This window comes from Mus musculus, chromosome 7 (genome assembly GCF_000001635.26).
Source record: "Mus musculus strain C57BL/6J chromosome 7, GRCm38.p6 C57BL/6J".
In the NCBI taxonomy this organism is placed as follows: Eukaryota; Metazoa; Chordata; class Mammalia; order Rodentia; family Muridae; genus Mus; species Mus musculus.
In genome coordinates this window covers 122,537,448-122,554,110 of record NC_000073.6, presented here as the reverse complement: position 1 = coordinate 122,554,110, position 16,663 = coordinate 122,537,448, and the positions used below count along the sequence as shown (strand labels likewise).

Genomic DNA, 16,663 nt, shown 5'->3' with positions numbered 1-16,663 from the left:
TTTTCTTTATTTCCCTTTCAAAATGTATCCCCTTTCCTGGTTTCCCCTCCATAAACCCCCCTCCCCTCCCCCCTCCCCCTGCTCACCAGCCCACCCACTCCTGCTTCCTGGCCCTGTTATTCCCCTACACTAAGGCATTGAGCCTTCACAGGACCAAGGTCCTCTCCTCCCATTGATGACCAACAAGGCCATCCTCTGCTACATATGCACCTGGAGCCATGGGTCCCTCCATGTGTACTCTTTAGTTGGAGGAGCCTCTTTGCAAAGGACAGAGACAGAGTGACTTACAGTAGAGCAGCAAGTTTCAAAGGAACTACTTGATTCTCTATATCTACCCAATGCAAAAGACAGTAAAGGAAGAACCAGATCCTCGAAAGGATGCTCAAAGAACAGAGGAGCCTTGAGACATGAGCCTCCTCTAATGGAGAAGTTCTGGAGAAAAAAGGAGATTGGGACTTGCCATACCAGAATCATAGTGGAAGACTTCATGTCCTGTGAAATAGAGTCGCCATCGAGCTGCCAAATTATATGTGAGCCTAAGACTTGAAGGCTATTTTCATCAGTTGCATCACTGATACTAGTGTTGACCCTGCCAAAGCTTTAATTAAATACTAGCCAGGGGGATGGACTCTCTTGTCAGATCCATTCCTAGGCTTCCAGAAAATGGTGGTGAGTCTCATTTTTGCAGAGGTTCATACAGGTATACCCATAAGGCTACATATTTCCCAAGAGGTCCAATCAGGACCAAGCATATACCTCAACATACTTCTGTCTGCACACCTCCTGCCTACATCCAATCAGGCGCAAGAGTACATCCTGATGTATTTCCTGCCTACATAATTCCCTCCTACATATCAAGCATATCTGGTGCAGTTTGGGTCAACCAAACTTGTTTAAAGGAGTGAAAGCATGTGGCTTGTTATCTTACATAAACAAGAGCCTGCACTGGCAGTGTCTGTCCTTGGGCAAGGGGCTTACAGGCAAGAGGAATTTTTGTTGTTTGACTCTCTTAGGCATAGTAATTAAAACTTAAAACATAACTTTAGCTCTCACACTGGCCATTGTAGAAGAACAAAATTACCTCTCTCGGCTAGGTTCCCCTAGAACATATTAATATAAACACACAATGGGTGTATCGAATCTGTGATTGCACCTACTGTGTGCTGCTCTGCTGTGAACATTGAGCTGCTGAAATCAGTACCGGCGGCTTCCTTGGACAATAACAGCTAAATTCTGAGTGTTGGAGGGCACCTTCCTGTAGTCTGGGGACATTCAGGCACTGGACTTACTGGGCACTGTTCCAGGAAGCTCCAGCCATAGAGGAGGTTGGTGCTTTCTGCCTTGGGTGCATACCCAGCCACAGTACAGGGTGGAATTGTTTTTAGCAGCTGTGGATGTGATACCTGGATGCCCAGTTTCCCAGCACCCGCTGCTTCTTTCAATTTCATAAGTCACTGATTGCATCCTACTTGATTTATTCCTGGCTTTTGCTGGGCTCAGGGAAGGCAGCTCCAGCACCTGGCATGTCCCATGATTTGAACACAAGGAAATGTCACCAGGAAGAGGCACTCCAGTATTTGTGTTTGTGGGGTGTGAGAAACTTGGAGCTCTAAAGGGAAAAAGTCAGGAGGTCTTTTGGGACACTGTGAAAAATTCCAGCCAGAGCTGAGGAGCAGCCAGGATGTGTGAGAGACCACTTGCTAGCCACCAGAATTATTCTCCCAGATGCCCTTGCTTTGAGGCGTGGTCATGAGACGAAACCTCTCTGATACGGTGTGGGCAGAAGTGAAGTGTGTCAGTTCCAGAACAAAGCAGCTTGAGCCTCCTCCTCCTCCTGTTCCTCCCCCTCCACCCTCTGAATGTAGAGAATAGGTTGGAAGGACTAATGGAGCCATATAAGGCAGAAAGAATTCTATCCCTTACTTATCATATGGCAAGGGTGGGCAGGGCCAGGAACACCCATCCATTACTATTTATGACTTAAAATTCACCTCTATTGTGTCTGAGCCAGTATACCTCTGGTAGTGTATTTGTTACAGCAGTTGAGTCCATGTCCTGACTGCTACACAAACTAGCTAAGTCAGGATGGAGGCACCTGAGGTTATCATTTCTTTCTTTGCTTGGTTAACTCACCCTTGTGGGCTAGCTCTAGTCACTTTCTCAAGAAGGCGACTTAATCTAGGAGTCAGCCTCCTGTAGGCTCCCACAGGGTACCACAGCTGTACACACATCTGCTCCTTCGGGTTTTTTGGAACAATGTTTATAGCCAAAGCACACATTATTTCAAAATGCACAGAATGATACACTTAAGAAATGTGCACTTCGTTGAGTGTAAATTTGACCGTCGAGGGTGGTGCCCTGGTTAAATGGGCTGCATGATGAAGAGTTTAGACTTACATGCATGGAGGTCTATCACCGACCCTGAAATGTGCTGAGAATGTGTTATTGAAGGGGGTACAGATGGACACACAGATATGCCATAAAGCAAGAAAGTCAGTTGCTAACTGCAGAATCTAAGGGTGGCAGGTATTATGGATGCTTATTACAGTTCTTTCCATTTTTTTCTGTTAATAAGTGAATAAATGTTAGGGAAAGAGACTAATGGAAGGATACTTCATTTAAGTATGTCCCGGATAAACTTCTATTATTTAAATTTCACTTAAATGAATGGATCTTTAAGCTATTTACATTTTTTCTATTAACAATCATGCTGCAGTAAATATCATTTGACATAGATCTCTATGGTATCAGGTTTGAATGCTTTTTAAATGTTTGTAGTGTGAGTGAGTGTGTGTGTGTGTGTACTTATGCATTCAGACATGTACGTGAGGTATGCATATATGATAGTGTGGAGACCAAGGGCAACCTCAGGTGTCAGTCATCTCCTTTTGCCTTAAGTCAGGGTCTGTCTATTGTTTGCCACTGTGTATGTCAAGGTAGTTGGTTTGTCAGCGTCATGAATCTCCTGCTTGTGCCTCTCATCTCACCACAGGAAAGCTGGGATTACAGACTCTCGCTGGACATAGGCTCTGGCATTCAAACTCAGCTCCCCACGTTTACACAGCAAGCCTTTAGCCACTGAGCCGTCTCCCCAGCCTGGGCTTGAACTTCTCTTTATATTTGTGAATCTACACTTATGATACAATTCTCTTCTACCTTGAAACACAGACAGACAGACAGGCAGACAGACAGACAGGCAGACAGACAGACAGACACACACACACACACACACCCTTCCCATAGCCAAGAGTAAAACATATAAGAGAATGAAAACTTTTCTAATTCTTTGGTTCTCTGTCTTTCTGTCTGTCTGTCTGTCTGTCCCTGTGCCTGTGTCTGTCTGTCTGTCTGTCTGTCTGTCTCTCTCTCTCCCTCTGTGTGTGTGTGTGTGTGTGTGTGTGTGTGTGTGTGTGTGTGTATGTGTATGTGTATGTGTATGTGTGTATGTGTGTGTACACGTAAGCATAGACCAAAGATTGATGTCTGGTGTCTTCCTCTACTGCCCTCCACCTTTTTTGTTGTTGTTGTTGTTTTTGTTGTTTGTTTTTCAAGACAGGGTTTCTCTGTATAGCCCTGGCTGTCCTGGAACTCACTTTGTAGACCAGGCTGGCCTCGAACTCAGAAATCCACTTGCCTCTGCCTGCCGAGTGCTGGGATTAAAGGCGTGCGCCACCACACCCGCTCACCTTACTTTTTTAACCACTAAATCTGAAGCTTGTCCATTTGACAGCTGAGCTGGCCAGCCATCCCTAGGGATCATGTGTGTGTCTCTCTCTCTGCCTCCCTGGTACTGGAATTACAGGTTCAAGTCACACTGTGAACTCAGATTCTCACTCTTATATCACAAACACTTATCAACTGATCTATTTTCCCAGTCCCTGGGTAACTTTAAAAACAAATCTGAACAATATGTAACATTACCATAAGTTCACATGAGTCTTAGAAGATATCAATATTAGCCCTAATAACTTAACAGATGTTTTTGGCTTGGCACTTTTGGATGACAGACATCAAATCTGTGGTGTAGAGCTATGTCTGCCTCAAACTGACCATGACACCCACTTCCTGCTGGCTAGGTTCTACAGTGCCAGACGGTGTTGTGGAAATCTTACCCACAGCTAGACCCTGTTTGCTACAATACCACTCATCCTGGAGCGAGGTACCAATTAGTGCAACAGTGGCATGGAAATTATGGAGGTAATCAACTGCTTTCTGATCAGATTTGAGGCTAGCTTCACCTGATCAAAAGCCCATGACAGCGGAGCTCATACGCCCACATATGTGGGAATATGCTGTTGTTGATTTGCTAAATGCTCACACTGTCAAACTGCCTTCCAAATATTTGTATTTATACCTACAGAAATATATAGCTCTCAAATTTTGTCAGAGGAGCTTCTTTTTTTGCTGTAGGTACTGACTTATAACTGGCCTAAGTGCTGAGTCTAAGTAACTGAGTTCTCAGGTATTCACGAGTCATGTATATCAACCTCCCCACGCAAGGCTCAGGGAATGTCACAGAAAATATGCAAGAACCAGTCGATGTGGAAGACAACTGGGAAATGCTCACGTCTGCATAGGGCACGGCTGTTGCGTAAATCAACCCACAGTAGCTGTGAGTACCTGCACAAGATCAAGCCAATCACGGTACCAGCAAGGATGGGGGATGGAGGAACAGAGCCCCATCTCTAAAGAAGGAGCAACTGGCAGCTGGTGGCAGCTGAGGGGGAAGGATTCATTCCCCTTTGGGGATGTGGCCCCTGGTAGGTTGTTCCTGACCCTGTGGGTGGCCCTCCTAATGAGGGGGACATTAACTGGAGGAAGGAGATTATTACTAACAATAAAAAGGACACGAAGATGGGAAAGAGGTGGGGTTAGATACCAGCACTAGAAGCATTTGGAGGAAGGTAACGGTGGACAAATTACAATTAATATATACTGTATGAAATATAAATGTGCAAAACTTTCAAAAACTAAATAGAAAAAAATCATTATTTTAAAAAGGCTTGTGTCTGTGCCATGCAGGCACTTATATGAGGTGGTTGCCATGCTAATATGATAAAGCAAATTGTACATTTTTTCCCTTTTTGTTTATGCATGGCACATATACTGAGGAACATCTAGGCACTTCTTTCTCTAAGTAAATCAGACATGCCAGTAAGCCCTGCAGGTTACCATGAGTTAACTCTCCAAATGGTTCCTCTCTTTCGAGTTTGCAGGACTGGGCGACACATCTGGAACACAATGGCCTCGCAGCAACACATCTGGAGCACAATGGCTTCACACTTGCGTTTGCCCTTATATCATTTTCACAGGTCTTAACAAAATGTTTGTGTCACCCTCTGTCATCTTTCTGCAAATGATCACAGCACTTGTTGAGAGTATGTTTTTTTTTTTTTCTGGGCCAGATCTGATCCTGAGGACCTGGGGGAGGGAGGTGCAAAGCCCCAAGGCTGGTTCTTTTCATCTTCTGAAGGGAGAGAGCCTCGTGGCCATGTTCTTCTGTTTAAGGGGGCTGAGCTATGTTCCTAGCCAGATTGTGCAAAATGTTCAAAGTCGGTGTTGGAATACAAACCTGCATTAATTCCAAACCACCGTTGGCACCATGAGAGTGGCAAAGGATTGCTCTGCTTTAAATGATCATAGAGGTGTTTGTGATTCTGTTTTGCTTTCATGATGGGCTGTTATTCTGTCTGCCATTTATTTAATGCTGCATCCCCAGTCTGCAAGAGAACTCTCAATTATTATAACAGTTTCCATGGAAACATATGATCTATTCTCTCTTATTTGCTCACTATCCCCCAATGATCCACTCTCCCACTACCCTCCCCAACTCCACCCCAACCTCAATTCTTTCCAGAAGCCCCCACGGAACTTCCATTTCCACCAGCAATTCTCCAGCCTATATTGTTCAGTGATCAAAAGCGTGTGCATGGTACACTGACTTTTGAGTTAACAAGGACAAAAATAAGAATGGTAAATGAGCCCAGGGAGACGAGAAAGAAGCAAATTCAATTAGTGAAAGTTCACATACGGAGGCTGAGTCAGCGAGGGGCCACAGAAGTGGGCAAACTTGGGTGGAAGCAAGACTTCCCAGTGTTTATCCTTTTAATGTAATTTTAATTGTGAGCCATGTAAATACAAGGCTGGCTTAAAATATAATTGGAAAGGAAAGAAATGAGAAAGGGCCGTGAGTGATTATGGAGTTTCTTGGGTGGCAGCAATGTTGAGACTGTGCTGATCAATGTGACAAATTAGAAACCATTGGATTGTATCGTTTTCATGGGGAGAGTATAATGATATGAAAATTACATCTCAAAACACTGTGAGTGTGTGTGTGTGTGCGTGTGAATGTACACACAATAAATGACTCGGTTTTCTTTTCTATGTGTTAGAGGTCTAACTACATTGCCCATCCAACCTGACTCCCGAGCTCAAATAACCCTCAGCTTCTTGCGTCGCTATATGTATACATCACAGCACCTGACTTAAAAATTAATTTCTAAAGCTCTTGTACGAGGCTGAGAACAGTGTTGCTCCCCTATGATCTCAGAGCCTGAGAGGATAAGGCAGAGGGCTGAAGGTTTAAGGCCAGCCCAGGTTACATAGGTCAAGGATGATACAGAGCAAGACTTCCTACTGGCCTCAGCCTGTCAGCATTTCCTCTTTCTTTAGGTCACTTTATTCTTCAGCATTGACGAAACCTCTGCGCTTTGAAATCCACTCTTCCTGACATTTGAGACATCCTGACTCTTCCTCTCATATCTCATCTCCAGACTTGGGTAGATTCCTCCTTTCTCACCAAGTGGTGTCTCTCTTCCTGTTAGCTTTTCTTCCTAACTGTCTAGGCGCAGGTCTCACTTGTTCACTGAATACATTTTACTGGCCACCAGCTGCTACATGCCAGCTTCTGTGGGCTGCAGCAGGCATCTGCCTTTCCAGCATCTCTGATTTTTTATTACTATAATCGAGTTCACTGGATCCCCTAATCCAACCCTAGTCAAATTCACCACCTTTTTCCCACATCCAACTTGCTCATCACTTCTTAGAAACTCATACTGTGGTGTGGACCACAACCAACTCACTGCCTATTGTCCAGCCTCCTGGGCCTCGGTGCTGCTTGGCTCTCTCCTTGGCGACTATCCCTCCCTTTCATTCTCATTCCATGCTGGGGCTCTTCAGACTCTAAGACAGCATTTTTATACTCTATTGAATCTCAGCAGAAATCTCAGCCATGGGCAAGAGAAAATGCAAGCATGAAGCCTAGATGAACTGGGTTTACAGATCCTGAAATTCAGTGTTGAAGTCAACAGGGAAAGGTCTTCCTCTTGGGTTACATAGATCTTAGAGCAGAAAGAGGGGCAGACTGACACAGAAATCGGAGTGTTATCCATTAATGGTTTCCAGGAGAGGGGAAAGGAGTATGGAGAATGGCTGGGCAAGGTGACACACGCCTATAATCCCAGCACTAGAAAGGAGGGCTGAGGCAGGACGATAGGGGTTGGAGCCCAGCCTGGGCTATGACATAGGCAAGATCCCATGTCAGACAGCAGAATGAGTATGTAGCTATTTTATGTCATTGGTCAGGGAAGACCTTGCAGCAGTGGTGGCCAAGTAGAGGTGTGAATTAGGACAAGGAGCCAGCCATGAAGAGATTTGAGGGTGTCATTAAAGCTCCATGGGAAGAAAAAAAATTGGCTCGATTCAGCCACCCAACAGCCACCAATGTATCTAGAATATGCTGGGTAATGACGAGAAAACAAAGCAAAAAAGTCAAGCAGCAAACAAGGATGGATGGGAGCCATATGGGTTAGCAAGCTAAGAGTGAGAAAAGGAGCAGAGGAAGGATCTGAATTGTTGCTGGGGAGAAGCCTGACCTAAGGTCCATTTGTAGACAATTACTCTGGGGCTGGAGAGATGGCTCAGTGGTTAAGAGCACTGACTGCTCTTCCAGAGGTCATGAGTTCAATTCCCAGCAACCACATGGTGGCTCACAACCATCTGTTATGAGATCTGATGCCCTCTTCTGGTGTGTCTAGACAGCAACAGTGTACTCATATAAAAAATAAATTAGCTAAGTGTAGGGTGTATTGACTACAGTTGCGAGGTGGAGAGGAACACAAGTTAGGAACTTCTGACAAGATTTAGCTGAGCAGCCATGCTGTTGAAGATGGAGTAGTTAGCAGGTGCTGAATAGGCTTTGAAGGGACAAACAGGATTGACTAGCAGATTGCATATAGCATGGATGGGCGCAGGAGTGGTGTAAGGACAAAGACAGGGGGTGGGGTGGCGGGGACTCAAGGATAACTCAGTTTTCTGGCTTATGTTTCAGAGAAGAAAAAGAAATTTATATTTTTTTGCACACCTGAGTTCACAGGATGAGATTTATACCAGACATATTTGTGGCACACTAAGGGATTCAAAGACTCTGAACAACACTAAACAAGTCAGGAATACTTATAACACAATCTCAACTCTGGTAACACAGCATCTCGCGGTATCCATAAAAGCATCCAGAATTTCTCTATGAGTCCCACAGTCATCCTTCAACTATGCTGCTGCTCAAAAGGAAGTATTCCCATTCTCAGCTGCCACCATGAGCTCTTCCAAGAGCAAACCTGATCGTGTCACTTCCCTGCTTAAAAACTTTCAATGGCTCCCCACTGCGCTGTGAATAAAATCCAGACTTACCTACCTAGCCTATCAGCACCAGTACAACTGACAGACCGGGCCCCTGCTTCCCTCTGCAACCTCAGGGCATCCTGCTCATGTCACTGAGGGCTCAGTGCCTCCTGATGACCCCTAGAAGGTCCTCATGCTCATGTCATCATGGACCCAGTGCCTTATGATGGCACTGAGAATGCACCGAGCTCATCCCACCTCGGGATGCTGGCACTGCTGTTCCCTCTGCTGGAACAGCCTTTCCTTGCTCTGGCTTATATTTGGAGCCTCATGTATTTCAGACTCTCCTTGAACTCACTATGCAGCTGAGAAGGATCATTCTACCTCTACCACCTGAGCCCCAAATTTTATGCCTGGTTTACGTAATGCTAGAGACCAAAATCAGAACTCATGCACACTAGGTGAGGACTCTGATAACTGAGCTACATCCTCAGCCCTTCTGTCCTTGTTCTGAATGTATGGCTCATTCCCATTCTTTAGGTCTCCTTCTCAGAGCATGTGAGTGGTAGGTGTGTTGGTAACATATACCTTTATTTGTCTTCTTCATGACATTCAGTCAGGCTACACTCTGAGTTTATTTATGTCCCTCTCTCCCCACCATAGGAACAGCTGTTCCATCCGGAGTGGATGTTGCCACCAAGCCATACTGTACCTTGCCAAAGCTGCCTTTCCCCAGCACCATCAGGAAGTTAAAATCGGTCAGTTTCATCCGGTCCCTGTTGCCATTGTTGTCAAATTTGGAGATAGTGTTAGCTGTCTTTTCTTCTGGAGCCTTGGTACCTTGGCCAATCTTGGCTCTCTGGAGGAAGAAAAGAGCACAGGATGAGGGCTGGAGACACACTGGTAGGAAGGGAGACTCGTGTGCTCGGCAGATACTGTGACTCCTACATCCTGTGCTGTGCATCGCTCCACAAACGAACAAGGTTGAGACCGTCCTGGGCCCCTGTATCTCTCTCTTTATCCCTCAAATCACATTCTTGTCCAGGAGTTGTGATGTTTCCCTTCTTGTGGGCTCTGGAATTCATTGACTTCTTTCCCTCTCCATGAGCCCTGCCTGCTAGCATCCCTCTGTCACCTAGAGGACCCATACTGGTTTCTTTCCTACAAGGCTTCGCAGTAGCCACCAGGAAGCTTCTCACACAACTGAGTCACCTGATGCCAAAGATCTCGCACTTGTTGAAGAGTAAGCACTCACTCCCACAACAATGCCTAGCCTCTGTAAGAGCCCTTCCCAGTTGCCGAACTTAAACAGTTCCGAGTAATTTCTGTCCTCACTGACATTGCTTTCTTCACACAGACTTATTTCAAGATTTTTGTTCCCCTTCACACCGGAATGTAAGCTTCCAGAGGGCAGGGGCTTTGCCAGTTTAGTTTTTTACTGATTCTCCGGTACCTGGATGATTATGTGGAGCAAGACAGCACACTTGACAAATAAACCTTTCTGTACCTCAGTCCCCCTGCAGGGTGAGCCTGACAGCAGCATGTTGTCTTTGTGTGAATGGCCACCATTATCGTTGTTTCTTATTTCATGTGTTTTGATGATTGGCAACAAAATGCTTCCTTGAGTTTGAGTTTGGTCTCCCTCTCCCCTCTCCCCTCTCCCCTCTCCTCTCTCCCCTCTTCCTCTCCTCCTCCCCTTTCCCCTCCCCCTTCCCTTCTCTCCCTCTCCCTCTCTCTCCCTCATTCCCTCCCTCCCTCTCTCCCTCCCTCCCTCCCTCCTTCCTTCTCCCTATGTCTCTCTATGTATGTGTGGTGGTGGTAGTGGTAGTGGTGGTGTGTGTGTGAGAAGGGGGCTGGTAAGTGGGGGTGTGAGTATGTGCCTGACACAGTCCACAAGCTGAAGTAAGAGGTCAACCTTGGGTGTTAGTCCTCATCTTCTACTTTGTCTGAGGCGAGGCCGCTCTTATCATTTGCCACCACGTGAGCCAGGCTGGCTGGCTCTTGAGTTAGTTCTAGGGAGACTGCTGTCTCAGGCTCTCATCTCCCCATGGCAGCACTGGGATTACAAATGCATGTAATAAGCACACCTGGCTTTACATGCGTTTGTGAAGAGTCAAACCTAGGTCCTTGTGATTGCACAGATGCTTTAGGACCTGAGCCATCCCCCCCACCGCCCCCCACAACCCCTTTCTGAGGTTCTGAATACCAATGAAGATGACTCATCCAATCAGGGAGCTCCCACTGGGTGTCTGCTATACACCCTGCCCTGCTGTAGGTGCTCAGGGTAGATCAGGGAGCAAAAGAGATACTGATGCTCAAAGAAGACACATCATGCAGGGGATTGCATCCTCCATGCTGCATTCCAAGAACTATGTCAGCTTTAACCCAGACGAAGAATCTGTATTTGCAACAATGCAACACTTGCAGGTGAGAAATCCAAGCACACTGAGTGAGCTAAACATTGACCCAGCTGGGTGGAGCGCAAAGGCCAGGCAGAGGTGTCAGAGACAGAACCACTGGGCTATGAGGACCTTGTCAACTCCATCAGGAAGCCCTGACCGTTCCTGAGCATGCCTTGCTGCCTCTAAAAGGCTTTTCAAGAGTCTTGCCCAACACCCGCAAGGGCCCACACGGGACTCCCCACGGGACCCTAAGACCTCTGGTGAGTGGACCACAGTGCCTGCCCCAATCCAATCGCGTGGAACTTGAGACTGCGGTACATAGGGAAGCAGGCTACCCGGGCCTGATCTGGGGCACAAGTCCCTTCCGCTCGACTCGAGACTCGAGCCCCGGGCTACCTTGCCAGCAGAGTCTTGCCCAACACCCGCAAGGGTCCACACGGGACTCCCCACGGGACCCTAAGACCTCTGGTGAGTGGATCACAGCGCCTGCCCCAATCCAATCGCGCGGAACTTGAGACTGCGGTACATAGGGAAGCAGGCTACCCGGGCCTGATCTGGGGCACAAGTCCCTTCCGCTCGACTCGAGACTCGAGCCCCGGGCTACCTTGCCAGCAGAGTCTTGCCCAACACCCGCAAGGGTCCACACAGGACTCCCCACGGGACCCTAAGACCTCTGGTGAGTGGATCACAGTGCCTGCCCCAATCCAATCGCGCGGAACTTGAGACTGCGGTACATAGGGAAGCAGGCTACCCGGGCCTGATCTGGGGCACAAGTCCCTTCCGCTCGACTCGAGACTCGAGCCCCGGGCTACCTTGCCAGCAGAGTCTTGCCCAACACCCGCAAGGGTCCACACGGGACTCCCCACGGGACCCTAAGACCTCTGGTGAGTGGATCACAGTGCCTGCCCCAATCCAATCGCGCGGAACTTGAGACTGCGGTACATAGGGAAGCAGGCTACCCGGGCCTGATCTGGGGCACAAGTCCCTTCCGCTCGACTCGAGACTCGAGCCCCGGGCTACCTTGCCAGCAGAGTCTTGCCCAACACCCGCAAGGGTCCACACGGGACTCCCCACGGGACCCTAAGACCTCTGGTGAGTGGATCACAGCGCCTGCCCCAATCCAATCGCGCGGAACTTGAGACTGCGGTACATAGGGAAGCAGGCTACCCGGGCCTGATCTGGGGCACAAGTCCCTTCCGCTCGACTCGAGACTCGAGCCCCGGGCTACCTTGCCAGCAGAGTCTTGCCCAACACCCGCAAGGGTCCACACAGGACTCCCCACGGGACCCTAAGACCTCTGGTGAGTGGATCACAGTGCCTGCCCCAATCCAATCGCGCGGAACTTGAGACTGCGGTACATAGGGAAGCAGGCTACCCGGGCCTGATCTGGGGCACAAGTCCCTTCCGCTCGACTCGAGACTCGAGCCCCGGGCTACCTTGCCAGCAGAGTCTTGCCCAACACCCGCAAGGGTCCACACGGGACTCCCCACGGGACCCTAAGACCTCTGGTGAGTGGATCACAGTGCCTGCCCCAATCCAATCGCGCGGAACTTGAGACTGCGGTACATAGGGAAGCAGGCTACCCGGGCCTGATCTGGGGCACAAGTCCCTTCCGCTCGACTCGAGACTCGAGCCCCGGGCTACCTTGACAGCAGAGTCTTGCCCAACACCCGCAAGGGCCCACACGGGACTCCCCACGGGACCCTAAGACCTCTGGTGAGTGGAACACAGCGCCTACCCCAATCCAATCGCGTGGAACTTGAGACTGCGGTACATAGGGAAGCAGGCTACCCGGGCTTGATCTGGGGCACAAACTCCTTCCACTCCACTCGAGCCCCGGCTACCTTGCCAGCTGAGTTGCCTGACACCCGCAAGGGCCCACACAGGATTCCACACGTGATCCTAAGACCTCTAGTGAGTGGAACACAACTTCTGCCAGGAGTCTGGTTCGAACACCAGATATCTGGGTACCTGCCTTGCAAGAAGAGAGCTTGCCTGCAGAGAATACTCTGCCCACTGAAACTAAGGAGAGTGCTGTTCTCCAGGTCTGCTCATAGAGGCTAACAGAGTCACCTGAAGAACAAGCTCTTAACAGTGACAACTAAAACAGCTAGCTTCAGAGATTACCAGATGGCGAAAGGCAAACGTAAGAATCCTACTAACAGAAATCAAGACCACTCACCATCATCAGAACGCAGCACTCCCACCCCACCTAGTCCTGGGCACCCCAACACAACCGAAAATCTAGACCCAGATTTAAAAACATTTCTCATGATGATGATAGAGGACATCAAGAAGGACTTTCATAAGTCACTTAAAGATTTACAGGAGAGCACTGCTAAAGAGTTACAGGCTCTTAAAGAAAAGCAGGAAAACACAGCCAAACAGGTGATGGAAATGAACAAAACCATACTAGAACTAAAAGGGGAAGTAGACACAATAAAGAAAACCCAAAGCGAGGCAACGCTGGAGATAGAAACCCTAGGAAAGAGATCTGGAACCATAGATGCGAGCATAAGCAACAGAAAACAAGAAATGGAAGAGAGAATCTCAGGTGCAGAAGATTCCATAGAGAACATCGACACAACAGTCAAAGAAAATACAAAATGCAAAAGGATCCTAACTCAAAACATCCAGGTAATCCAGGACACAATGAGAAGACCAAACCTACGGATAATAGGAATTGATGAGAATGAAGATTTTCAACTTAAAGGGCCAGCTAATATCTTCAACAAAATAATAGAAGAAAACTTCCCAAACATAAAAAAAGAGATGCCCATGATCATACAAGAAGCATACAGAACTCCAAATAGACTGGACCAGAAAAGAAATTCCTCCTGACACATAATAATCAGAACAACAAATGCACTAAATAAAGATAGAATATTAAAAGCAGTAAGGGAGAAAGGTCAAGTAACATATAAAGGAAGGCCTATCAGAATTACACCAGACTTTTCACCAGAGACTATGAAAGCCAGAAGAGCCTGGACAGATGTTATACAGACACTAAGAGAACACAAATGCCAGCCCAGGCTACTATACCCGGCCAAACTCTCAATTACCATAGATGGAGAAACCAAAGTATTCCACGACAAAACCAAGTTCACACAATATCTTTCCACGAATCCAGCCCTTCAAAGGATAATAACAGAAAAGAAGCAATACAAGGACGGAAATCACGCCCTAGAACAACCAAGAAAGTAATCATTCAACAAACCAAAAAGAAGACAGCCACAAGAACAGAATGCCAACTCTAACAACAAAAATAAAAGGGAGCAACAATTACTTTTCCTTAATATCTCTTAATATCAATGGACTCAATTCCCCAATAAAAAGACATAGACTAACAGACTGGCTACACAAACAGGACCCAACATTCTGCTGCTTACAGGAAACCCATCTCAGGGAAAAAGACAGACACTACCTCAGAGTGAAAGGCTGGAAAACAATTTTCCAAGCAAATGGACTGAAGAAACAAGCTGGAGTAGCCATTTTAATATCGGATAAAATCGACTTCCAACCCAAAGTTATCAAAAAAGACAAGGAGGGACACTTCATACTCATCAAAGGTAAAATCCTCCAAGAGGAACTCTCAATTCTGAATATCTACGCACCAAATGCAAGGGCAGCCACATTCATTAGAGACACTTTAGTAAAGCTCAAAGCATACATTGCACCTCACACAATAATAGTGGGAGACTTCAACACACCACTTTCTTCAAAGGACAGATCGTGGAAACAGAAACTAAACAGGGACACAGTGAAACTAACAGAAGTTATGAAACAAATGGACCTGACAGATATCTACAGAACATTTTATCCTAAAACAAAAGGATATACCTTCTTCTCAGCACCTCACGGGACCTTCTCCAAAATTGACCATATAATTGGTCACAAAACAGGCCTCAATAGATACAAAAATATTGAAATTGTCCCATGTATCCTATCAGACCACCATGGCCTAAGACTGATCTTCAATAACAACATAAATAATGGAAAGCCAACATTCACGTGGAAACTGAATAACACTCTTCTCAATGATACCTTGGTCAAGGAAGGAATAAAGAAAGAAATTAAAGACTTTTTAGAGTTTAATGAAAATGAAGCCACAACGTACCCAAACCTATGGGACACAATGAAAGCATTTCTAAGAGGGAAACTCATAGCGCTGAGTGCCTCCAAGAAGAAACGGGAGACAGCACATACTAGCAGCTTGACAACACATCTAAAAGCCCTAGAAAAAAAGGAAGCAAATTCACCCAAGAGGAGTAGACGGCAGGAAATAATCAAACTCAGGGGTGAAATCAACCAAGTGGAAACAAGAAGAACTATTCAAAGAATTAACCAAACGAGGAGTTGGTTCTTTGAGAAAATCAACAAGATAGATAAACCCTTAGCTAGACTCACTAAAGGGCACAGGGACAAAATCCTAATTAACAAAATCAGAAATGAAAAGGGAGACATAACAACAGATCCTGAAGAAATCCAAAACACCATCAGATCCTTCTACAAAAGGCTATACTCAACAAAACTGGAAAACCTGGACGAAATGGACAAATTTCTGGACAGATACCAGGTACCAAAGTTGAATCAGGATCAAGTTGACCATCTAAACAGTCCCATATCACCTAAAGAAATAGAAGCAGTTATTAATAGTCTCCCAACCAAAAAAAGCCCAGGACCAGATGGGTTTAGTGCAGAGTTCTATCAGACCTTCAAAGAAGATCTAATTCCAATTCTGCACAAACTATTTCACAAAATAGAAGTAGAAGGTACTCTACCCAACTCATTTTATGAAGCCACTATTACTCTGATACCTAAACCACAGAAAGATCCAACAAAGATAGAGAACTTCAGACCAATTTCTCTTATGAATATCGATGCAAAAATCCTCAATAAAATTCTCGCTAACCGAATCCAAGAACACATTAAAGCAATCATCCATCCTGACCAAGTAGGTTTTATTCCAGGGATGCAGGGATGGTTTAATATACGAAAATCCATCAATGTAATCCATTATATAAACAAACTCAAAGACAAAAACCACATGATCATCTCGTTAGATGCAGAAAAAGCATTTGACGAGATCCAACACCCATTCATGATAAAAGTTTTGGAAAGATCAGGAATTCAAGGCCCATACCTAAACATGATAAAAGCAATCTACAGCAAACCAGTAGCCAACATCAAAGTAAATGGAGAGAAGCTGGAAGCAATCCCACTAAAATCAGGGACTAGACAAGGCTGCCCACTTTCTCCCTACCTTTTCAACATAGTACTTGAAGTATTAGCCAGAGCAATTCGACAACAAAAGGAGATCAAGGGGATACAAATTGGAAAAGAGGAAGTCAAAATATCACTTTTTGCAGATGATATGATAGTATATATAAGTGACCCTAAAAATTCTACCAGAGAACTCCTAAACCTGATAAACAGCTTCGGTGAAGTAGCTGGATATAAAATAAACTCAAACAAGTCAATGGCCTTTCTCTATACAAAGAATAAACAGGCTGAGAAAGAAATTAGGGAAACAACACCCTTCTCAATAGTCACAAATAATATAAAATATCTTGGCGTGACTCTAACTAAGGAGGTGAAAGATCTGTATGATAAAAACTTCAAATCTCTGAAGAAAGAAATTA

The 16,663-nt window shown here is 46.1% G+C and overlaps 1 protein-coding gene across 3 annotated transcripts in view; it reads right to left on the bottom strand.

Moving 5' to 3' along the window:
• Positions 1-16,663, bottom strand: part of Prkcb (protein kinase C, beta) — a 345,299-nt gene that overhangs the window by 80,292 nt on the left and 248,344 nt on the right. For all 3 annotated transcript variants that reach the window (XM_030242217.1, NM_008855.2, NM_001316672.1), the window contains one exon: positions 9,332-9,478. In XM_030242217.1, the coding sequence (XP_030098077.1) occupies positions 9,332-9,478 (147 nt within the window). The remainder of the gene's footprint in view (positions 1-9,331; positions 9,479-16,663) is intronic.